Source organism: Puma concolor, chromosome B2 (assembly GCF_028749965.1).
Source record: "Puma concolor isolate L17-30 chromosome B2, mPumCon1.1.hap2, whole genome shotgun sequence".
In the NCBI taxonomy this organism is placed as follows: Eukaryota; Metazoa; Chordata; class Mammalia; order Carnivora; family Felidae; genus Puma; species Puma concolor.
In genome coordinates, this window is record NC_141671.1 from 82,052,406 (window position 1) to 82,076,973 (window position 24,568).

At 38.1% G+C, this 24,568-nt stretch overlaps 1 protein-coding gene across 7 annotated transcripts in view; it reads left to right on the plus strand.

Moving 5' to 3' along the window:
• The first annotated feature begins 481 nt into the window (after positions 1-481).
• The window catches only part of CASP8AP2 (caspase 8 associated protein 2), a 36,558-nt gene continuing 12,471 nt past the window's right edge, over positions 482-24,568 (plus strand). For 5 of the 7 annotated variants that reach the window (XM_086707420.1, XM_086707417.1, XM_086707419.1 and 2 more), the window contains exons 1-7: positions 484-571; positions 10,777-10,852; positions 12,584-12,666; positions 15,018-15,086; positions 19,557-19,657; positions 20,204-20,278; positions 21,792-21,907. In XM_086707420.1, the coding sequence (XP_086563546.1) occupies positions 12,612-12,666; positions 15,018-15,086; positions 19,557-19,657; positions 20,204-20,278; positions 21,792-21,907 (416 nt within the window). In that variant the 5' untranslated portion in view covers positions 484-571; positions 10,777-10,852; positions 12,584-12,611. Of the gene's footprint in view, positions 572-10,776; positions 10,853-10,954; positions 12,485-12,583; positions 12,667-15,017; positions 15,087-19,556; positions 19,658-20,203; positions 20,279-21,791; positions 21,908-24,568 lie in introns of those variants that run through there. The other 2 variants (XM_025925775.2, XM_086707418.1) reach the window with 2 other exon arrangements.

A 24,568-nucleotide genomic window follows, 5' to 3' on the forward strand; every position in this document is an offset into this window, starting at 1 on the left:
GGTATTCTACCCTATAAAAAGCTCTCCTGTTCCTCCTACCCCACTTTACTTGGTATCCCCTCTTCAAAGCTCTCAACACCCTGGCCTAAATTGTTTGCCTATTATGTAGGAAAGTGTCTGAGGGCAAGGAACAGTGTTTGTTCATCATTATCGAGCCAGTGTCCAGCACCACGTCTAGCACGCGGTTCATACTCAACAGAATTTATAGAATAAAAGACCAAATAAATGACAGGGCCTTAGAGTTTACTTTCCCTTTCATTAAAGAGCTTCTCCCAGACTCCTTAACAGCTCCAAGCCCCGCCCCTTCCTGCAACAGCGCAGGCCCCGCCCCTTTCCCTTAAACTCCGCACCAGCTTACGCGAGTTTGGCGCCAATCGTGTTTTTTTTTTTTCGCCCTCCTAAAGGCGGGAACTAGTTCTGTGCGCCGGGACGTGCTGTACGTCTGGTCTGATTGGCCATGGGTGCTCGGTCCCGCCTCCTCGTCCTGAGTGCGTTCTGGCATTGGTGGAGATGCCTGGGAGACCTCGGTGTCCAGAAAGGAGCCCCAGCTATCTTGGGCTGGGCAGGGCGGGTAAGTTGATGTGGGGGTCCGGTCCGCTCGGGGCTCTTGGGAATAGGCTGTATGGCACGGTAGTGCTCCAAGCGGAAGCAGGCGGTTTTCGGGGAGCCCAGGCGTCGAAGAGAATCACGGAGTCGCGGAAGGGGGGGGCGCGCCTGATGTCCGGGGCCCTTAGGTAGCCGCTTTCCCGCCGCCCTCGGGTGCAGTTTCAGGGCTAGCATTCGCGTTCCTCTCTGGTCCCTCGAGAGGATCCAGGGGGGAATTGGGGTGAGAGCACGTAGGAACTACGCTTTCGACCGCTCCTCCCGCCCCTCCCCCCAAAACCAATCTTGTCTTGGAATGCACTTCTTGAGGCTTCCGGATGGGATTCTGGAGGAATGGGTCTTTCGTAAGCGTAAGGTGATCATTGATGTTGGTTGTTTTCGCTACTCTTATACCCAGAGAAGTTATCTCCACAACGCCTAGAACCATACCTGACACATAGTTGGCCCCAACTCAGATGTTAATGTAGAATGTGCAGAATCTCAGGATTTGTGCTTCAGGGATCGGGTTGGCATTGACTGATTCTTCCCTGGTCTTTCCCAGGTTCCTCCCTGGTCTTTCCCATTCTCCGCAGCTATAGCTCCAAACCTCTACCCTTCCTCAGTGCCCCTCCCCCATCTCACTCAGCGCTTCTTTGATTGGAGGACAGAGACCAGAGCAAAAATTTCCCCACCCCCACCCCAATTATCTTCTAGCATTTCTTCCCATTTCACAAGAGGTGGCCCCCTTTCAAAGAAAAAAAATATATACTTTTCTCACGAATATTCTTGATTTTGTCATTTGGCTTTAAAGACAGTGGGAATCTAATCCCAAATATGCCATTTAACACCTGTTTGACCTTGGGGCAAGTTTCTTAATCATTTGTTATATGTTTCCTCAACTGTGAAACGGGAAAAAGAATAGTATATACTTCTCGGGATTTTGGGAAGATTTAAAATAATGTATTTGGAACATTTAAGGCCCTGGCACGTAGTGTTCAGTATATGTAGTGTTTGTTATTTTCCCTTTACATTTTCTTTGGGGATCTTGGTGTATTAGATTTAACCTTTCCCAGGAACCTTAAAAGACACTCTCCTCCTCCCCTGGCTTTTTCCTGTTTTCCTCTATAAATGCTTAACTTCATTCCTTCAATTTTTTTTTTTTTTTAAGGAAAGTTTCCTTTAGACTGTCTTTAAGACATTGTCCTATCACAAAAGGCTAGGTAATCCTCCTTTCATGTGCTTTGTTCCTAAAATGATTATGAGTGAGCTTTCAACTCTTTTCTTTGATCATCATGGTTTTAAACATGTAAACCTTTGCCTTTACACTGTTTAGGTGCAACACTCCTCTGTCAGTAGTCCCTCTAATTATATATTGAGGTCCTCATTTAGGGGAAAGTGAGAGCAAATGTGAATAAAACCCCTCTTTCCAAGAGATTCCCATACATAGTCCTTCCTCTTTTCCCTCCTCCCTTCTATTTTAGGAGAATCACTGGCCTTTGTGATTTCAAGACCGTAATCTCAACTCTCAACTCTACCAATTATGTTTTGTCTTTTGTGCTACGTACTCCTGTTTCCTGTTGTCTATTAGACATCTTCACTTGGATGCCATACAGATAATTTATCATGTCTTCTTTGGTTCTCTATTTCAGTTAAAAGCATGACTACCTTGTTACCAAAGCTAGGAACTTTGGAGTTATTGTTAATAAATTGGGGATTTCAGTAATTCAACAAATATCTTTTTATTACCTACTAACTTGCAAGGCCCTGTCCTGAGAGCTGGTGATACAGTGGTGAACAGAACAGAGTCAGTCCTGGTCTTCATGGATCTTACATTCCAGTGGGTGAGATGAACATTTCTTTAGGAATCGCACAAAAATGTAATTATAAACTGAAAAGAGGCCGTATCGAGAAAGGACACAGTGGTATAAGAGTTTGTAACAGAGGGCCTGACATAGTGGAGAGAGAGAGTAGCCAGGGAAGGCTCAAACATTACTTAAGACAAAATACCAGTGAGGAGTTGAGTGATGGTAGAGCATTGAGGAAAGAGCACTCCCTGCAGAGGCCCTGTGGCGGGAGGGAACAATTGGCATGGCCGAAGAGCTGAAAGAAGGTCAGTATGATCAAGAGTAAAGACTGCCTGCTGGGAAATGGGGAAGAAGGATACAGGCTATCTCTGGAATTGTGGGCAGAGGCCAGGTCTCCCTAGACTTTGCAAGCAGAGTTGTGACAAAATTCTTAAATCTAAAATCAGCAGGAAGCACTGAAGGGTTTTAAGTAGAGGAGGGAGCATGATCAGATTTGCATTTTGAAAAGATAACTCAGGCTCTGGTTTTGAAGTGGTCAAGATTGGACATTCGAATACACTTTCCATTAAATCTTTTGATTCTGTCACAAATCTCAGATCTGCTTCCTATTTCCACTACTGATGACTTCGTCACCCCTCATTGTCTCCTGCACTGTTTTAATAGTCTTTATCTTTTGGTACTAATATTTTCAATACTTGCTAGAGTTAAATTCCTGGAATGCAGATTTGATCGTGATATTCTCTTGCTTTAAAAACCTTCAGTGGTTTCTCTCATTCTCTACTGGATGAAGTCCAGGTATCTTAATCATGTAATATATCACCTGACTTCTAAAACCTCATTTCTCTCTTGCCATTTGCAACTCTGTGGATGGAACTAGAGGGTATTATGCTAAGTGAAATTAGTCAGAGAAAGACAAATATACGACTTCACTCATATGAGGACTTTAAGATACAAAACAGATTGAACATAAGGGAAGGGAAGCAAGAATAATATAAAAACAGGGAGGGAGACAAAACATAAGAGACTCTTTTTATTATTTTTTAATGTTTATTATTGAGAGACAGAGACAGACAGAGTGAGCAGGGGAGGGGCAGAGAGAGAGGGAGACACAGAATCTGAAGCAGGCTCCAGGCCCCAGCCGTCAGCACAGAGCCTGATGCGGGTCTTGAACCCATGAACTGTGAGATCATGACCTGAGCCGAAGTCGATGCTTATGCTTAACTGACTGAGCCACTCAGGCGCCCCTAAGAGACTCTTAAATATGGTGAACAAACAAAGGGTTGCTGGAGGGGTTGTGGGAGGGGGGATGGGATAAATGGGTAAGGGGCGTTAATGAATCTACTCCTGAAATCATTGTTACGTTATATGCTAACTTGGATGTAAATAAAAAAATAAATTATTAAACCCCTCATTTCTCAAATTCTAATCTGTAGGTATTCACACCCATACTTCCTTGTGAGCTCATAGATGTAGTGGGGAGATGGTATAGGAATTGTGTTTGCAAACGGGAACCCAGTTTCACTGAACCTTGGGATTTTGGAAACCTTGGGATAGTGAATGATGGAGCTAGAAAGGTAGGCATTAGTGTGTATCATGGTAAGGCGTTTGGGCTTTATTCAGTAGACATTGGGAAGTAATGGAAAGTTTTTGAGCAAGAAGTGATAATGAGCAGGATTGCTTCTGAAAAACGAATCCAGCAATTGTGTGTGGCATATATTTGGAGAGAGGAGATAATTAGATAGGTATAGTGGAGCCTGAAATAAAATTCAGAAGGAAAGAATGAGGATAAATGGGAGAAACATTGTGGACTTGTATCAGAAGGCTATTAGGGAATGCTAGTGCCAGTGAAAGAAGTAGAGATGTCAGGAGGCGACAGATGTTGATGATCTCTTTTGGTTTTGGTCTTGGTGAATTGGGACTTACAGGAATGTGTTTATTAACTTTAGCATCTTATTGCTGACTGTTGGTTTGTGTTTCAGTACAAGCAGTTCCTAATTTTCCAGCACTGTGAGGTGGCAGCAGAGGGGTCTATAAATCTGATCTGGTACCCCTACTTTTTGTGGCAGTATTTACTCTTTATCCCTTACCCCCTTGTGTTTGTTCATCAAGTGTTTAACACAACGTAATAAATTTTGCTTTTCAGGTATAGAAAATAAGATACTGATGTCCAGGAGTTCATTGCCTTAGTACAACATTCAAAAGCATTTTTATAAGAGCCCAATAGCATTTAGAGCTAGTTAGGTGTTATTGAAACGGTAATAACCACAGCTCTGTGAAATCCTTTCTGTGAGCTTTTCATGGCAAATGAGATTGTAAGATAATATGTGTTAAGACACTAAGTTTGTGGTAAGTTGTTAGAGCAGCAATAGGAGACTAATGTACTCAGTAACACTATGCATATTTTATGTACTCAATAGTCACATGTGGTTAGTGTTATATTGGACAGCTCAGATATAGGACATTTTTGTCATTATAGAAAGTTCTATTGGACAGCACTCGTCTAAAAAAGGTAGTTCTTAGGGCATCTGGCTGGCTCAGTCGGTGGAGCATGTGATTTGTGGTCTTGGGGGTTGTTAAGTTCAAGCCCCACATTGGGTGTAGAGATTAGTTAAAAATAAAATCTTTAAAAAATAAAAATTAAAAAATTAAAAAGGTAGTTCTCAAAGTGTAGTCCTTGAACTAGCAGCATGACCTGAGAACTTTTTAGAGTTGCAGATATTCATGTCTCACTCTAGACCTACAGAATCAAAAACTGGGGGAGTGGGACTCATCAGTCTTATGTTCTAACTCCTTCAGGTTAGAAGTCTAAAAACATGCTGAAGTCTAAAAACAACTTTTTTCTTTTCTTTCCCTTTCTTCCTTTCTTCCGCTCTTTCTCTTCCCTGCCCTGCCCTGCCCTGCCTGGCCCTGGCCCTGGCCCTACGAGTGAACAGAGAAGGGGCAGAGAAAGAAGAGAGAGGGAGGATTCCAAGCAGGCTCCGCACTGTCAGTGCGGAGCCTGATGCAAAGCTTGAACCCACGAACCCTGACATCACGACCTGAGCCAAAACCAAAAGTTGTATGCTTAACTGAGCTACCCAGGTGCCAATAAGAACAACTTTAGAAAGCAAATGATTGCAATGGAGGTAGCTAAATGTAATGATGTATTTAGTATGTCAGTACAATAAGGGAATGAGGGTTGACTATGTCTCCAGAAAAGGGGGTTCTCTTTTATGGTAGCTGGGTTGGGGAGAGGATGAGCAGACCAGGCAGGGCAATAGAATGAGCAAGAGATTGTGGAGTTGAGGTTCATGGCATAATTCAGGAACTGCAAGTACAGACATTTCTGCTTTAATGTATGCATTTTTGAAAAACCTTTAGTTCTGTAAGTCACTAAAACAGGGTTTATGGGAAAAATAGGGGCAGAATACTCAAAACCTCTCTACTCATGTTACTAGAGCACCAACAGGAACAATAACAATTTTAATTAAAATGTTGGCATAGTTAAGGCAAGTAAAATTCCTAATGAATATCTCAGTCAATATAGATTTTTTCTCAAGAAAGAAGAAAGATGAAATAGGCTGATGGAGGAAAAGGAAGAACTGAAGCTGTTGATTTGTGGAGACAAGAACAGAGGGACATAAACACAGGTTGCAGGTTTGATGTGAATACTGTGATGGCAGACTGGATGGCTTTGGCTTATTGCCTGGTATTTGGGTTATTTGTACCCTGACAAAGATTGAGGAAAATCATGCTTACACCCTTGCAAGACAGAGCCTGTTACTGTACTGAAACAAGAGGAAGAAAGGAGAGTGATGGGCACCTAGGGTAAGGGCATCAGTGTAGGACTAGATTCCTTCAAGAGTTGCTGCATTTAGCTGCTGTTAATGGTGCAAAACTGTAATGATCTGGGAAGAACCCTGTGTGAACCAGTATAGTTTCTGCATTACACTAACATCATTTCTCTATTTCTCAATAACGTGTGTGCTGCCTCGCATTATAGAAACATGCTTTGGTAGGGGCACCTGGGTGGCTCAGTTGGTTAAGTGTCTGACTTGATTTCAGCTCAGAGCATGTTCCCACGGTTCATGAATTTGAGCCCTGTGTCAAGCTCTGTGCTGACAGCATGGAGCTGGAGCCTGCTTGGGGTTCTCTCTCCCCGCCTCTCCCCCCCCCCCCCTCCCCCTCTCCCCGTTCTCTCTCAAATAAATAAATAAATAAATAAATAAATAAATAAATAAATAAGCATTAAAAAAAATAGAAATATGCTGTGGTAGTACAGAATATCTCATGTGGCTCAATAGGGTAGGTTAGAGTAGCAGTGTGAGAAAAGTAGTGATATTTCTGGAAAGGCCTTGTAGTTCTGTGCTAGGGAAGCTTAATTCAATAATGTTGCTTTGGGTAGTTCTTAAAGGCTTTTTGACCTGGGAGTGAAACAGGTTACAAGTCAACAGATTTTGGCTTTAGTGTGGAAAGTGGTAGAAGGAAAAAGGTGTTGGTAGTATGGAAACTAGTTAGGAGACTTTGTAATAATTTAAATGAGTAATAATTATATTGAAAACTGGAATGACTGAGTGGAAAGGAGATGTTAAATTTGAGAGATTTAAAAATAAAATCACTAAGAATTTGTGATCACTTGAAAGTGAGTGTGGATGTAAGGGACGAATCAAAGATAATGAGAGTTTGTAGCTTGAGAATGAGTTCAGGCAGGAGATAATGGTTTATATTTCCCATATCTAGGCATCTACCCTATTTGCTTTCTTTCATTATTATGCCTTATATAAATATCCTTTTCAATCTCACTGTCTCCATCTTGGGTTATGTTATTATGTGGACTCTTATATAAGCTCCTTCCCAGTTTCTTTTCCTACACGTTTGTCTTTCTAGTTCATTCCACATGTTAATCTTTTCTCTTTATACCAGTGTTTCTAACTCAGAAACCTTCAGTGCTCTTGTCTTCTGAAATTTCAAGGCCAGATTCCTTAGTTGGACATTTAGTATCTTCTGTTTGACTCTAATGAAATTTGACAGTCTTATCTCCCAATCCTCTTCTGCCTGAGGTTCATATATGCCTTCCCTCCAAAGTTAATGGTGTTCTCATTTGGAATCTACCTATCTCCACTCTTCCTCCCACTCTTCCATTGATATGCAGGTCCTTCTACAAACCAGTCATCAGCCGTATGCATGCTTTTATTCTCTACACATCTTTGCCAACATTTGGGAGTGGATAGTGGCTACAAGAGGGCATGAGTAATACTTCTAGGGTATTGATCTGTATCTTGATCTGGGTGGTAGTTAGATGGATGTGTGCAGGTTGTCAAAAATCATAGGACTGTATACTTATGATTGGTCGTTTTTTTCCTATATGTTATACTTCAATAAAAAGCTTACTTCCTTTTCTCCAAAATAAAAAATGTCCTGCCTCTCCTAGGCCCTTTACATTTCAATTTAATTTTTATGGTCAACTTCTTAAGTTTGAGTGGGATTGCATTGAGTTGGGGAGAATTGCCAACTTTGATATTGAGTTTTCCTAAATATGATTGAATTATGTTTTGCCATTTATTTAGATCAGAAGCAAATTGCCTGTTTTTGTAAATAAAGTTTTATTGGAACACAGTCAGACCTATTTGTTTACATGTCGTCTTTGGTTGCTTTGAGCTTCAGTGGCAGGGGTAGGTGGTTGTGACAGACCAGATGGCCTGCAAGCACAAAATATTTACTTTCTGGCCTTGTAAGAAGAAAAGGTTTCCATACCCCTGATTTAGGCCTTTCTTTTTTGAGAGAGAGAGTGCATGGGTAGGGAGAGGGACAGAGAGAGAGAGAGAAAGAGAATCTTCTTTTTTTTTTTTTAATGTTTATTTATTTTTGAGAGAGAGAGAAAGGCAGGGAGACAAGCAGACAGAGAATCCTAAGCAGGCTCTGCACAGGGCTCAAACCGATGAACTGATGATCATGAACTGAGCTGAAACCTAGAGTCAGATGCTTAGCTAACTGAGCCACCCAGGCACCAAGAAAGAGGGGAGGAGAGAGAGAGAATGAGAATATAATTTCTGTGTACTTAATGGTTTTGTTGTTGTAAATATCTTTTTATCAGTTATGTTTTAAAACTCTTGCGGGGTGCCTGGGTGGCTCAGATTCTCTCTCACTCCCTCTCTGCCTCTCTAACGCTCTCTCTCCCTCTTTCTCAAAATAAATAAAGTTAAAAAAAAAAAAACCTTAAAATTATTTTGCTGGCATACAGGAAAGCATTTTTGTGTGTTTATCTTACATTCAGGAACTTAAAAAAAACTCTTATTCTAATAATTTGTAGATTTTCTACATTGGTGGCCATAGTTTAAATAATGTCAGCTTTGCTTCTTTCCAGTTCTGTCTCAATTCATGCCTTACTCTTCTTTCAAACAGAAGCAAGCTTGACTTTAAAGGAGATGCTTTTGTGGTGTCATCATCATGTATGATGTTTGAGGGTTTTGTTTTGTTTTGTAGTAGAAATATATCCTTTATCAGTTTAAAAAAGGTCCCTTAAATTTTCATAAACTCCCAAGTTTGCTAGGAGTTAGTATTGAATTTATCATATGCTCTTCCTGAGCAGATGTTAGGATACACATATTTTGTCTCTAATATGATGAAATATACAAATATTTTTTTTACTGAGAGACCATTTGTTAGAATGGTTTTTGATTTATGGTAAAATTCAGAAGCACAGGGGTGCCTGTCTGGCTCAGGTACAGCATGTGACTCCTCATCTCAGGGTCATGAGTTCAAGCCCCACATTAGGTGTAGAGCTTACTTAAAAAAAAAAAATCAGGAGTACAGAGAAATCTTGTTTATCATGCTACATCTCCCTCCCCAGTTTTCTCCGTTGTTAATGTCTTATTACATGATATTAGTATGGTACATTTCCTGTAATTATGAATCAACACTGCTTTCTTTTTTTGTTTTTTTTTTAAGATTTTATTGTATTTTTATTTTATTTCAGAGACAGGGAGAGAGAGAGGGTTCATGTGGGGAAGAGGGGCAGAGGGATAGAAAGAGGATCCCAAGCAGGCTTCACGCTCAGTGTGGAGCCCCGTGTGGGGCTCATCCCGTGAGATCATAACCTGAGCCAAAATCAAGAGTTGGGACACTTAACCGACTAAGCCACCCAGCTGCCCCATCTTTTTTTTTTTTTTTTTTAAGTAATACCTGCCAGTAGTAAAAACTAAAACTGTAAAATGATATGCAATGAAGACTTTGATCTATTAGATTTCTGTTTAACCAAATCATTATCACCATTCTGTAAAAAACCCATTGACTGATTTTCCCTCCTCCATATGACAGTTTATTTATTTTTAAATTAATTTATTTTTATTTTTTATTTTCATTAAAAAAATTTTTTTAATGTGTGTTTATTTTTAAGAGAGAGAGACAGAGTGCGAGTCAGAGACGGGCAGAGAGAGAGGGAGACACAGAATCTGAAGCAGGCTCCAGGCTCTGAGCTGTCAGCACAGAGCCTGACAGGGGGCTCAAACCCACGAGCCATGAGATCATGACCTGAGCCAAAGCTGGTTGCCTAACGACTGAGCCACCCAGGCACCACTTTTATTTTTTTTTAACATTTATTTATTTTTGAGAGAGAGAGAGGGAGAGAACACGCATGCATGTGAACGGGAAAGAGGCAGACGCAGAGAAGGGAGGCAGATGATCCAAAGCAGGCTCGTCACTGTGAGCCCAGAGCCCGATGCAGGGCTCAGACTCCTGAACCTGTGAGATGGCCTGAGCTGAAATCGAGAGCTGGCTGCTTAACCGACTGACTGAGCTACCCAGGCGCCCCCATATGACGGTTTATAGCTGGTGATAAGTTACTGTTAGAAAGCCTGTGAGTTTCTGCTATGTCAGTAGTTTTGCTTTACCAAGAGTTAGTTCTGTTATTTGACAAATATGATTATGCCATTTGTAATTATTGTACAGACTATATTATAACAGTTAATTCAGCTAATTGGAAAAAGTGTTGCAGTGGGGAATGTGAGTAATGAACAAAACGCTATACTTTAGGGGTGCCTGGGTGGCTCAGTTGGTTAAGCATCTGACTTGATTTCTGCTCAGGTCATGATCTCACTGTTCATGGTATTGAGCCCTGAGTCAGGCTCTGTGCCAACAGCGTGGAGCCTGCTTGAGATGTTCTCTCTCTCTCTCTCTCTCTCTCTCTCTCTCTCTCCCTCCCTCTCTGTCCCTGCCCCACTTTCAGATGAACACTGTTTCTCTCTCTCTAAATATAAAATAAACAAACGTCTTTAAAAAAAGATATATACTTTGATTGTATTTAAAAGTAGTAACGTAAATTGTATCTCTTGTGATAGAACCATGACTTTTTCTTTGAGAATGAGTCCAGTGATCAGAGTTCTGACTTCTTTCTTTCTTTTTTTTTCTTAAGTAAGCTGTATACCCAGTGTGGGGCTTGAACTCATGACCTCGAGATCAAGAGTCAAATGCCTTACCAGCTGAGCCAGGTGCCCCCTGACTTCTTTCTTGCATAAACCACACCTATAAGACATTGCTTATGATTTCCATCCCTCCCTTCCTTCCTTCTTTAATTAAAATGGAGTAAGAATTTAGATACTTGTTTTTTTCTTTTTTTCCTTTTTTAATGTTTTTATTTATTTTTGAAAGAGAGAGAGAGAGAAAGAGGAAGAGAAAGAGGAAGAGAAAGAGAAAGAGAAAGGGAAAGACAGAGCACGAGCTGGGTAGGGGCAGAGAGAGAGGGAGACACAGAATCTGAAGCAGGCTCCAGGCCCTGAGCTGTCAGCACAGAGCCTGATGCAGGGCTCAAACTTGTGAATTGTGAGATCATGACCTGGGCTGAAGTCTGATGCTCAACCTACTGAGCCACCCAGGCGCCCCTAGATACTTGTTAATCAGTGTGAATACAGACTAGGTTTTCTCTTCCATTATTTTGGATTATCTCACCTTCACTTGATTTGACAAGCAATCGTGTGTGTATCTTTCTGCTCACCTATAATCTTTTCAAAGCATTCAGCTTAGTTTTTACTGGAAAAGAACTTCCTTTGGCAATATAATCTTTCATAATACTATTACTTAGAAAAATAAGGAAACCTGCATAATTGGATTTGGTAGTAAATGTGATCTGGCTATCGATAAGCCTATATCTCAGTTGGTGGGAGCAGAAATATACAGGTGCAGGTATTCTTAATGACTGTCCGTATCCACAATGGCCATAGTTCATTGACCACAGGCATCATTCATCAGACTTTACTGGCAGAATGGAAAATGTCAGATAAGTCAGGTTTTCTTTCTTTCTTTTTTTTTTTTTTTTAAGCTGTTTTGGATACTTCTATTGCTTTTTTCTTGCTACAAATAGCACTACATTGAATTTTCCTGTATATATATTTTGTAACCATGTGCTTGTATATCTCTCAGAATGAGTTACTAGATATGATTTGTTGGGTCAAAGATTATGTGCATATAAAAACTTGATAGCTATGGTCAAATTGCCTCCATGGAGTTTGTGCAAGTATATACTTGGGTGATGTATGAGAGTATGTCTTTTGTCACATCTTTACAAACCCTAGTATGGTATCAAATTCTTTACTATTTACCTGTCTTACTCTCTTATTGGTGAAAACACGTATGTCTGGAGTTCCCCAGACTGCTCCCAGGTTTGATGATTTGCTAAGAGGACTCACAGAACTCATGTAGTTGTACTTATTTAGTATGATATTGGCTTATTTTTGTATAAAAATTAATTTGTATTTTGGTCTATTTTATAAAATTAGTATCATTTACTTTGTGACATGGTTTAGCCATAATAAGTAAGCTTAAGCTTTTGGAAAACAGTAGGCACTTTTTTTGAAGTGATGGTAGAGAGTGAACTTATTCATTGTGTCCACATTTAAAAATTGCTGTTTTTAAAAACGATTTTTTTAAATGTTTACTTTTGAGAGAGAAAGAGAGGGAGACACAGTGCAAGCAAGGCAGGGGCAGAGAGAGAGGGAGACACAGAATCTGAAGCAGGATCCAGGCTCCGAGTTGTCAGCACTGAGCCTGATGCGGGGCTTGAACTCGTGAACTGCAAGATCACGGCCTGGGCCGAAGTAGGACACTTAACCGACTGAGCCACCCAGGTGCCCCTAAAAATTGCTTTTTAACTGAAAGCTAGGTTTATTCTCTGAATTGTGAGGTTGATTTTAACAATGGAAAAATCTTTATATTTCATGCTTTAGATGGCGACTGTCAAAAGGAAATAGGATCATGGCAGCAGATGATGACAATGGTGATGGAACAAGTTTATTTGATGTCTTTTCTGGTAAGACCTGTCTTTCTGAACTGTCTTTCTAAGTGTATTTAATTGCAAAATCATTTATTCTCATTGAAAACACTGTTATCAACTCTTTCTTCCCACACATAAATGAATTAACGTAGTAAGGTGCCTGGCAAATAGGAAATGTTTAGTAAATGTGAGCTTTCTTATTATTACAGGGCTTTTAAGGCTCTCAAATATAATGAAATTAACAACTTTGTCAATATGAGTGGTAATGATATTTATTTTTCTATCCAAAGAAATATAAAATAGGTATTTGTTACTCTTGAGTAAGTTGAATACATTATGGTCCTTTACTCCCAAATACTTAAGTGTGTATTTCATAAGAAAAACTTGGGTTTTTTAATATAAGAACACAATTATCAAAATTTCAGTAAATTTAACATTGATATAATACTTTTATTTAATCTGCTATTTTTGTTCCTGTTTTACCAGGTAACCCCAACATTTTCTTTATTATTATGATTGGATTTTAATCTATCATTTTAATACTTTTAGTTTTTCTCATCTTTTTTTTTTCCTTCTGATTTTCTTACCTTCTTTCAAATGTTGAATATATTTTAGAATTTTGTTCTAATTTATATATTAGCTTTTTGGGCTACAACACCTCTTTGCATTATTTTTTAGTGGCTGCTTAAGGGATTGGAGTATACCTCTTTAACATTTTGTAGTCTACTTCCTAGTATTGTACTTTTTCACCTAAGATGTAGAATCTTGTATGTATAGTTTTATTTAACCTTCATCCATCCTTTTATGTTAAAGATGCCATAAACCTCATGATACAGAGCTTCAATTTTGACTTTATATCATTCTATGTATCTTTAAAAACTTAAGAGGAATTAAAAGAAATTAAGAAAAATTTATTTATATTTACTCTGTTATTTATCGTTTCTAGTCCTAGTATCCTATAATAGCTTTTCAGTATCATTTTCCTCCCCATTCTCTCTTTTCCTCTTGGACTGCAGATATACAGTATGTGAGAACTTTTGATATTACTAAGGTTACTAAGACATTTGTTGTTGTTTATTTGTTTTAAATCTTTTTCTCTCTATTCTTCAGATTGGGTAATTTTTATTGATTTACCTTCAAGTTCACTGGCTCTATTGTTAAGCACCTTCAGTGAAAATTTTTTTTCTTTTTTTTTTTTTTTTGCATTAGATATTGCACTTTTCACTTTTAGGATTTTCATTCTTTGCTTGTTTGTTTTAGTTTGTTATTTTTTATTTATTTAATTTTAGTAATCTCTACATCCATTGTGGGGCCCAAACTCATGACCCCAAAATCAAGAGTTGCACTCCACCAACTGAGCCTGCCAGGCATCCCTCATTCTTTGTTTTAATGGTTTCTGTTTCTCTGCCAAGATTTCCTATGTAGTAATTTTGGATTGCATTCTGGGTGCTCAATTCTGTTATGTTCTAGAGACACTGGATTATGCTATATTGTTTTTACTTTTAGCAAGTATTTAACTTGGCTGAACTTAAACTTCTGTCTTACCTGTAGTGGATAGCAGCTGAAAATCTGTTCAGATATTTTAGCTTTAACTGGACATTTTGGAGTTCTCACCTTTACTTATGTAGTTTGGAGGTCACTTGGAGATTTGGGCACAAATCGGGGAATACTCTTTCTGGATTTTCTTTCTTAGTTTCTAGTTGCTGTTATCATTCCCCATTTTTTTTCTCTCATTATTCAAACTTTTAGGACCAGAGGTTTCCATCTAAGCTTTCACTGCTCATTGTGGCTCCAACTAGGGCTTATCCTTCTACAAAAAATTTTAATAAAGGGGGATAGGGAATGCATACAAGACTGTTTTCTCCTTTCAGGTGTTGTCTCCCATTCAGTTTTTGCCCTCTTTGGATTGTTTTTAGATTTTCAGATTGCCTTTTTTTTTCTTATTTAATTGAGGTATAATTATACTTATAACATCCTATTAGTTTCAGGAATACAACATAATGATTCAGTATTTGTATATAATGTGAAATGATCACCACAGTGACAGTCTAGTGGCAGAGCATTTGACTACAGATAGCTTTTAATAATTTGCTTAGAGTTTATAGTTGTTATCAGCAGGAGGATTGGTCTGATAGAACCACTCTGCTATTATTGGAATTGGAACCTTCTCACAAGTTTGTTTTTGAAAGTGAGTTTTTAAGTCTAAATCTTATGTAATAGAGTCATAAATCTGTGTATTGAGATCTTTCTATTTATAAGGATGTTTAAAAATTGTAAACAATTGTGTTTTTTGGTATAAGACTAATAAAGTCTCTGTCTTTTTCTGGATTAGAAAAACTTCACTAACTTCATAAAGTCAGTTTTAATTATCTTTGATTTTCCTGCAGCTTCTCCTCTTAAAAATAATGATGAAGGTTCTTTGGACATATATGCTGGGTTGGACAGTGCTGTTTCTGGTATGTAAATTTAAAATAAAAGTTTCATTTTCTTTGGTCAGTGTACTGGAAGTATTTATTTTGTTGTTGCCAATTCTTGGAGTAATACATAGTTCCTGAACAATTTGCCCATTCTTTGAAATGGTTATACTTAGGTAATTATTTTTTTGACCAAAGTTTGATCACTAAAACAAATTAGCACTCAGTTTTGCTATTCATCTAGGTCTTAGATGTAACTGGACCTAGAGCAGGTATATTTTGTACATTGAAATGCAGCTGCTGGTGGGGTCTATACATATATTACTGCTCATACTGTCATGGCTTACATATTAGAACTTTTGAAAAGGGTAGTTACTATAAATGTTTTCAAATGTATCAGTAAGAGGTGCCTGGGTGACTCAGTTGGTTGGACATCCAACTTTTTGGTTCAGGTCATGATCTCGTGGCTTGTGAGTTCGAGCCCTGCATTGTGAGTTCGAGGCCCTGTCAGGCCTCTATGCTGACAGGTCAGAGCCTGGAGCCTGTTTCAGATTCTGATCTCCCTCTCTCTCTCTGCCCTTCCCCCATTTGTGCTTGCTTGCTTGCTGGCTCTCTCTCTCTCTCTCTCTCTCTCTCTCTTTGTCTCACTATCTCTCTCAAAAATAAACATTAAACAAACAAACCAACAAACAAACAAATGTATCAGTAAGAGTGGTATGGAGAGAGTCTAATGACCTATCCAAATTAGAAACCTTTCCATAATCAAATCTCTCAAAGCTTTGAACAAATATGGTCCTCACATCTGATTTGTTGTCATAAGTATTTTAGGTAAATTGGCTTTCCAGCCAATCAGTATAGATTTGGATGAAATGCAGGAGATGCAGAAATATATAGCCCTTTGATTTGCAGTAGACACAACATCAAAAAGCTTGACACATATTTTCTATTTTACCCACCTTTATTGAGATATAGTTAACACATAACATTGTGTAAGTTTAAGTATTGATTTGATACACTTATATGTTGCAAAATGATTACCACTTTAGCCTTAGCTAAATTATGTGACATAATTACCTGCATCAATTATGTGATATAATTAGCCTGAATCAATTATGTGACATAATTACCATCTCTCTTTTGTGGTGAGAACATTTAAGATCTATTCTCTTAGCAACTTTTAAGTATGTAATACACACAGTATGATTAACTATCATCACTCTGCTCTGTTTTAGATCCCTAAACCTTATTTATCTTATAGCTAGAAGTTTATATTCTGGTTTTTTAAAGTTTGTTTATTTATTTATTTATTTATTTATTTAGAGAGCACAAGTGAGCATGAGCAGGGGAGGGGCAGAGAGAGAGGGAGAGAGAGAATCCCAAGTAGGCTCTTCCCTGTCAATACTGAGCCTGATGTGGGGCTAGAACTCACAAACCATGAGATCATGACCTGAGCTGAAATCAAGAGTGCTCAACCAACTGAGCCACCCAAGGGCCCCTGGAAGTTCATACTCTTTGATCAATATCTCTTCTGTCACCCCAGCCCCTGGTAACCACTGTTTTAGTCTGTTTCTATGTATTTGGCATTTTTATGTTTCACATACAAGTTGGTGTCATGTGCTATTTGTCTTTCTCTTTCTGACTTATTTCAATTAGCATAATGCCTGCAAGGTCTGTCCATGTTAGTGCAAATGGCAGGAGGTCCTTCTTTCTCATGGTTGGATAATATCCCATTGTATACATATGCCACATCTCTTTTAACCATCTGTTAATGAACACTTAGGTTGTTTCCATATGTTGGCTATTATGAATAATGCTGCAGTGAACATGGGTGTGCAGATATCTCTTTGAGATCCCGGTTTGTTTTTTTTTTAAGTTTTTATTTATTTATTTAGAGAGAGAGAAAGAGAGGAAAAGAGAGAAATTGAGTGGGGAAGGGGCGGGGGGGGGGGGGGCAGAGGATCTGAAGTGGGCTCTGCACTGACAGCAAAAACCCTATATGGGGCTCAAACCCATGAACTGTGAGATCATATTTATGACTCTATTACATATTAGTTTCAGGCATACAACATAATTATTCAGTATTTGTATATAATGTGAAATGATCACCATAGTAATAGTCTAGTGGTAGAGCATTTGATTACAGATAGCTTTCTGTACACTGCAGAGAGCCTGATGCAGGGCTTGAACCCATGAACCACTTCCACTTGAGCCGAAGTTAGGCGCTTAACCAATTGAGCCACCCAGGTGCCCTAAGATCCTCTTTTTATATCCTTTGGATTAATACCCAGAGGTGGGATTACTGAATCATATTTCTATTTTTAAGTTTTTGAGGAACCTCCATAGTGTTTTCCATTGTAGCTGCACTGGTTTACATTCCCACCAATCTTGCACAAGTATTCTATTTTCTCCACATCCTTGCCAACACTTGTTATCTCATGGTTGTTTTTTTGGTTTTTGTTTTTTTTTTAATCGGGGAGGTCTCTGATAACAGCAGTCTTTACTGAACATTTACTTACTAAGTGTGGCAAGTGTTTGGTGCTTTTTATTTTTTACTTACTCATTTATTTTATTGAAGTATAGTTGACATACAGTGTTATATTAGTTTCAAGTATACAAAATAGTGATTTGACAATTCTGTACCTAATGCAGTGTTCATCATGGTAAGTGTAGTTACTATTTGTCACCATACAAAGTTATTACAATATTATTGATTATATTCCCTATTCTATAGCTTTTATCTCCTCTTTTTGGTGATAGCCATTCTAGCAGGTGTAAGGTGTTATCTCATTGTGATTTTGATTTGCATTTCCCTAACAGTTAGGTTGAGCACTTTTCCATGTTCCTGTTGGCCATTTGTATGTCTTTGGGAAAATGTCTATTCAGTTTCTCTGCCCATTTTTCTGTCAGATTTTTTTTTTTTTTTTTTTTTTTTTGCTGTTGAGTGTATGAGTTCTTTATATATTTTGGATATTAACCCTATGTCAGATACTTAATTTGCAAATATTTTCTCCCATTCTGTGGGTTGCCTTTCACTTTGTTGATGGTTTCCTTTCCTGTGCTGCAGCTTTGTAATTTGACGTAGTCCTACTTGTTATTTTTGCTATTGTTTCCCTTGTTTTTGGTGTCAAAGCCAGAAAATCTTTGCCAAGACTGATGTCTAGGAGCTTACCCCCTTCCTTTTTTTTTTCCCTAAGACTTTTTGGGTCTCACATTTAAATCCCATTTGGAATGCAAGCTGGTGCAGCCACTCTGGAAAACAGTATGGAGGTTGCACAAAAAACTAAAAATAGAACTACCTTACGGGCCAGCAATTGTACTACTAGGCATTTATCCATGGGGTACAGGTGTGCTGTTTCGATGGGACACATGCACCCTCATGTTTATAGCAGCACTATCAACAATAGCCAAAGTATGGAAAGAGCCCAAGTGTCCATTGATGGATGAATGGATAAAGAATATGTGGTATATATATACAATGGAGTATTACTTGGCAATCAAAAAGAATTTGCAACTACGTGGGTGGAACTGGAGGGTATTATGCTAAGTGAAATTAGTCAGAGAAAGACACAAATCATATGACTTCATTCATATGAGGACTTTAAGAAACAAAACAGATGAACCTAAGGGAAGGGAAACAAAAATAATATAAAAACAGGGAGGGGGACAAAACAGAAGAGACTCATAAATATGGAGAACAAACTGAGGGTTACTGGAGGGGTTGTGGAGGGAGGATGGGCTAAATGGGTAAGGGGCACTAAGGAATCCACTCCTGAAATCATTGTTGATGATATATCCTAACTAATTTGGATGTAAATTTAAAAAAATAAAAAAAAAAAACCATTTGGAGTTGATTTTTGTGCATGGAGTAAGATAGGGGTCCAGTTTTCTCAATACCATTTATGGAAAGAGCTTATCTATTCCCCATTGTACATTCTTAGCTTGTCTGTCATACATAAATTTACTGTATTTATTTCTGGGTTCTGTATTCTCCATTGATCTGTTTATCTGTTTTAATGCCAATAGCATACAGTTTTGATTACTATAGCTTTGTATTATAATTAGAGATCAGGAAATGTGATGCCTGCAGCTTTGGTCTTCTTTTTCAGGATAGCTTTTTTTTTTTTTTAATTTAAAAAAAAAAAATTTTTTTTTTTAAGTGTTTATTTATTTTTGAGACAGAGAGAGACAGAGCATGAACGGGGGAGGGTCAGAGAGAGGGAGACACAGAATCTGAAACAGGCTCCAGGCTCTGAGCGGTCAGCACAGAGCCCGACGCGGGGCTCGAACCCACAAACCGCGAGATCATGACCTGAGCCGAAGTGGGACGCTTAACCGACTGAGCCACCCAGGCGCCCCAAGATAGCTTTTTTATTTGCAGTCTTGTCATTTCATACGAATTTTAGGATTGTTATTTCTATTTCTGTGAAAAATGACATTGGAATTCTGATAGGGATTGCATTGAATCTCAAAGTACATGTTTTAATTTAAGGGCTTTTTGTATGTTTGTTTTAGACAGTGCTTCCAAATCGTGTGTACCATCCAGAAATTGTTTGGATTTATATGAAGAAATCCTGACTGAAGAAGGAACTGCAAAGGAGGCAACATATAATGATGTATGGGTTGCCAGAATTAAGGACAGAGTTATTTTAACCTTTTGTAGCTTCTGAAGTGCAGACATCAGCTTATTATTAAACATTCTGTGTTGAAGAAATAGCTCTTAGTCTAAAAGAATATTTAAGTTTCTGTCTTCAGATCTGCTTTTTAAAATCTTTTCTGAATGTTTGTCTAAATTTAGTTATAATTTGCTTGATTAAATTTAAGCGAATATATAAAATCTCAACAGGCAGTCAGTATGATAAAACATTTTATCTTTTCATGATTTGTACTAAGTTATAAAATGTCCCAAGACTTAATTCAGATGAATTTCTTTCTACCTTATTTGAATTTTAAGGTCTGGAGATTGAATGTGAAACTTAACAAGATGTGTTTTGGTTGAGACAATGTTAAAAACTAGTAGTTTTACTAAATATCTGTTAGTAGAAATAGATCTTGTCTAACCTTCGTAGGGGGTTGATTTTCTAAATTTTAAAATATTCTGAAGTGTCATATAAGCTAAGAAAATAATTTAGGATGATGCTTAATCTTTTTATATCTTACAGTTGCAAGTAGAATATGGTAAATGTCAGCTGCAAATGAAAGAGCTGATGAAAAAGTTTAAGGAAATACAGACACAGGTAGGATTATAATGAGTATTTTTGCCTCTCTGTTTTCTTTTACTGCTCCAGTCATTGAAGGGAAGTTTTATTGAGGCCCTAGGGCCTTTTGTGTTATTTTAAAATCAAAATGTAATAATTTTTTTTTGTTAGAAATTAAAATGCTGAAGTGTTGGCGGTTTATAAGGAAATTCTTCTTTTTAGTGTTAAATGATGTACCAAATATGCAAAAACATGCATTATTTTCTGTGTCACTGAAAATGATATTGGAAAACTGATTTGTTAAATGGCACTGGCATAAAAATCTGTTACGCTAGTTAACAAATAATAGAACATTAATGGAGATGATACCAGGTATTTTTTTGTTTTTTGTTTTTTTGTTAATTTATTTTGAGAGAGAGAACACAAGTTGGGAGGGGCAGAGAGAGAGGGAGGGAGAGAGAGGGAGAATTCTAAGCAGGCCCTGTTCTATCAGCGTGGAGCCCAATATGGGGTTTGAACCCATGAACTGTGAGATCATGGCATGAGCCGAAATCAAGAGTTGGACACTTTGAGTGACTGAGCCACCCAGGAGCCCCGATACCAGGTGTTTTAAAAGGGAATGGTTTGAGGAGCAAAGATTTAGAATGGCTGTTGGGGGAAGGTGGTGATACCTTCATATTTTTGCAAGAGTGACTTTTTTGGTGAGCATGCTGCAGAATACAGGAATGTCATGTCTTGTTTTGATATTTATTTATTTATTTATTTATTTATTTATTTATTTATTTTTTGGTAAAGTTGTTTCTCTTCATTTCCCTTTCCCCCCAAATAACTAGCCAATTTATTTATTTATTTATTTATTTATTTATTTATTTTTTGGTAAAGTTGTTTCTCTTCATTTCCCTTTCCCCCCAAATAACTAGCCAATCCTAAATTCATTCTTTGTTCATTTGAGAATTAGTACATTGTTGTAAGTTAAACGTGAATTGTTAAATATAATAAAGCCTTATCGTTTTTATCTTCAGTTTTTAAGGTAATAACCCAGGCAGAACTTTTTTCTTGTTATTGTCTTTTCATTTTGAACCTGGCTTTTTTTTTTTTAATGTTTATTTATTTTGAGAGAGAGAGCATGTGCACGCAGGTGTGTATGGGAGGGGCAGAGAGAGAGGGGGAGAGAGAATCCCAAGCAGGTTCCATGCTCAGTGCAGTGTCTTATCTCATGACTGCGAGATCACAACCTGAGCCAATATCAAGACTTGGGTGCTTAACTGACAGCCACCCAGGTGCCCCTTGATCCATGTTTTAAGTAGTTTCACTTGAAATGGCCTTTGTTTGGTGTCTGTTATCTTTGAATCTCAGCTGTATAATGAACATAATAGTACTTCTTTCTCGTAGGACTTTTTTTGGAATCACACAAGATAAAAAAAGTGATGCCTGGCTTGCAGTTAGAGCATTCAGTAAACATTAGCTGTATTATATTAAGTAAAAGTTTAATAATTCTGTAGGCCTATACTTTATTTATATATATACTTTAAATATATTTTATGATGTTTAGAATTTCAGCTTAAAAAATGAAAACCAGTCTCTTAAGAAGAATATTTCAGCACTTATCAAAACTGCTAGAGTGGAAATAAATCGCAAGGATGAAGAAATAAATAATCTTCACCAAAGGTATAATTGAGGGGTGTGGATCTGTTTATGAATTACATGGCTGTTGATATGTGGAATATTTTAAACTTTTGAGTGGAAAGATGAAAATCATGCATTTTATTAAGTCTTTAAGGTTTTACTATGACTAATATTCTCTCTCTTTTTAAAATTTTGGTTGGGGGCAGTATTTTCCAGAGAATTTCATGTTTCCTTCCCTTGCATAGTCAAACCTCCAAAGCAGTTATCTAAACTTGCTGTCTTCATTTTATGTTTCTACTCACTCTTGACCCCCTTTCACTCTGACTTCTGCCTCCATTGGAACACCCAAATAGCTGTCATTTTGCTCAACGGTGACTGCCTCTAAGTCTATCAAATAGTTTTGATTTCTCATTTTAACTACCCTCATACATTATATGACATAATTGACCTTTTCTTGAAAATAGTCTCTTGATTTGGCTTTCATGATTCTTAATTTTCTTCCTAACTTGAGGTTTATTCTTCTGTACTTGACTAGGTTGGAATTCTTAAAACTCAGACCTGTGTCTTTTCCTGTCTCTGTCAGTATATTCATTTGAAGTAATCTCACTCCTACTACATCAGTTCCATTTATATAGAAATAACTACTTCACATTTATACAGAATTTTCAACATTACCTCATTCAAAATGGAATTTATGATCAAACCTCTTCAGTTGTTTCTTACTCAGTGGGTTCTCCATCATTTATTCAGCTGGTGTAAACCAGAGACCTAGGGGTAGACTGGACATTTAATTTATCGCCCACACCAGGACCCTTTTGAGAGTAGAAGGGCATGCTATTAATAATTGCACTGAGATTACTTGGCAAACTGGGACACATAGTCACCGTGCCTAGAAGCCGTCATTAGCCCTTACCTCTCTAATCATCCCTCAGACCTAATTCATTACCATGTTCTGCTGATTTTTATGTCTTTATAATCTCTCAAATTATTCATTTCTCAATTCATTTCATCATTGTTACCTATCAACTCTCATCTGGCAGTAGTCTTTGTGCTGGTATTTCTGCATCCATTCTTGCTCTTTTCCACCTCTGGTTCATCTCTTCTCAGTGTAAAAGCCCCACACAGGACACTTTTTAAACCACACTGAACATCTCACTATCATAGAATTACTCTATCCTACCCTCTTTCTTAATTAAAATATATCAATGGATTCTCATTGTTCTTAGGATAAAAGATCATAAATCTGAACGTGGCCCACAAGACTCTTCCCAATATGGTTCTAAACTACTTTTCAGGCCTTGCCTTTAGTGTTTACCTTTGCCCTAGGCATCATAGCTCTGGAATTTCTGCATTCTTTTGGTTCCTCTGATGTACCATGAGCTCTGCCTTTGCCACCTGTTTCCCATCCTCCACTTGCTAAAAACCAACCTATCCTCAGGTCTTTTTCACAGGGGTATTAGTCTGTTATTCCTCTTACACTTAGAATTTTTAAAGTCATTAATGGGGTTACTTGTTTAGTATCTTTCTCTTTCTAATCTCCCTGTTATCTCTGTTAAGAGCTCTGTGGGTTAGAATTATCTTTTAGTATCTATCTTTTCACTAAACTGTAAGCTTCATGGAAGCAGTGACCATGTCTGTGTATCTTCACCATTTTATCAAGCACTTAGCTCAGAGTTTGGCGCATGGCAGATGGTCAATAAATGATTGACAGGTGAATGAAGGTAATTTTATATGTAGACTGTGTGATACTGTAAAGCACGTTAGTCCTTTTGGAAATGAAGATGGCTGTGTGTTTACTAAACTAAATCGCACCAGTGCAGCTAGTATGATTGCTTCCTGAAATGTTGGGGAAATTTTATACATATTTAAATCTTTTAGCGGATAGTTGTGATGTTTTAACAGGGTGGAGAGAGAAACTGGGTGAATAAATGATGAGACTTATGTCATTAGATTGATTCATGTGGTTATACCTTATCTAATAAACATTCTGCCAGTTATATTCACTTTTTTTTTTTTTTTCCCAATGTTTATTTTTGGGACAGAGAGAGACAGAGCATGAACGGGGGAGGGGCAGAGAGAGAGGGAGACACAGAATCGGAAACAGGCTCCAGGCTCTGAACCATCAGCCCAGAGCCCGATGCGGGGCTCGAACTCACAGACCGCGAGATCGTGACCTGGCTGAAGTCGGACGCTTAACCGACTGCGCCACCCAGGCGCCCCTATTTTCACTTTTTAATTGTGACCTGTATCGGGTATTCTACTGGTGTTTATCATTTGGCTGAAACCTCACGTTTAATAGAAAACATATAAATAATGTAAGGTGAAAATTTAAGAGTATAAATTCTGGAAAGTGTGTAATGTAAAGGTTTGTTTTAAATAAAACTTTTTTTTTTTTAAAGTTTATTTATTTAACTAATCTGTACACCCAATGTGGGGCTCAAACTCATGACCCCAAGATCAAGAGTCACATTCTCTTCCAACTGAGCGAGCCAGGCTCCCCCTAAAACTTTTGATAGTATTTTATCTATCTAGCGTGCACATGCTGGGGAGGGGCAGAGAGGGAGAGAGAAAATCCTAAGCAGGCTCTGTGCTGTCAGTGCAGAGCCCACTGTGGGGCTCGATCCCACGAACCATGAGATCATGATCTGAGCTGATATAAAGAGCTAGATGTTTGACTGGGCCACTGAGGCACCCCCAAATTTC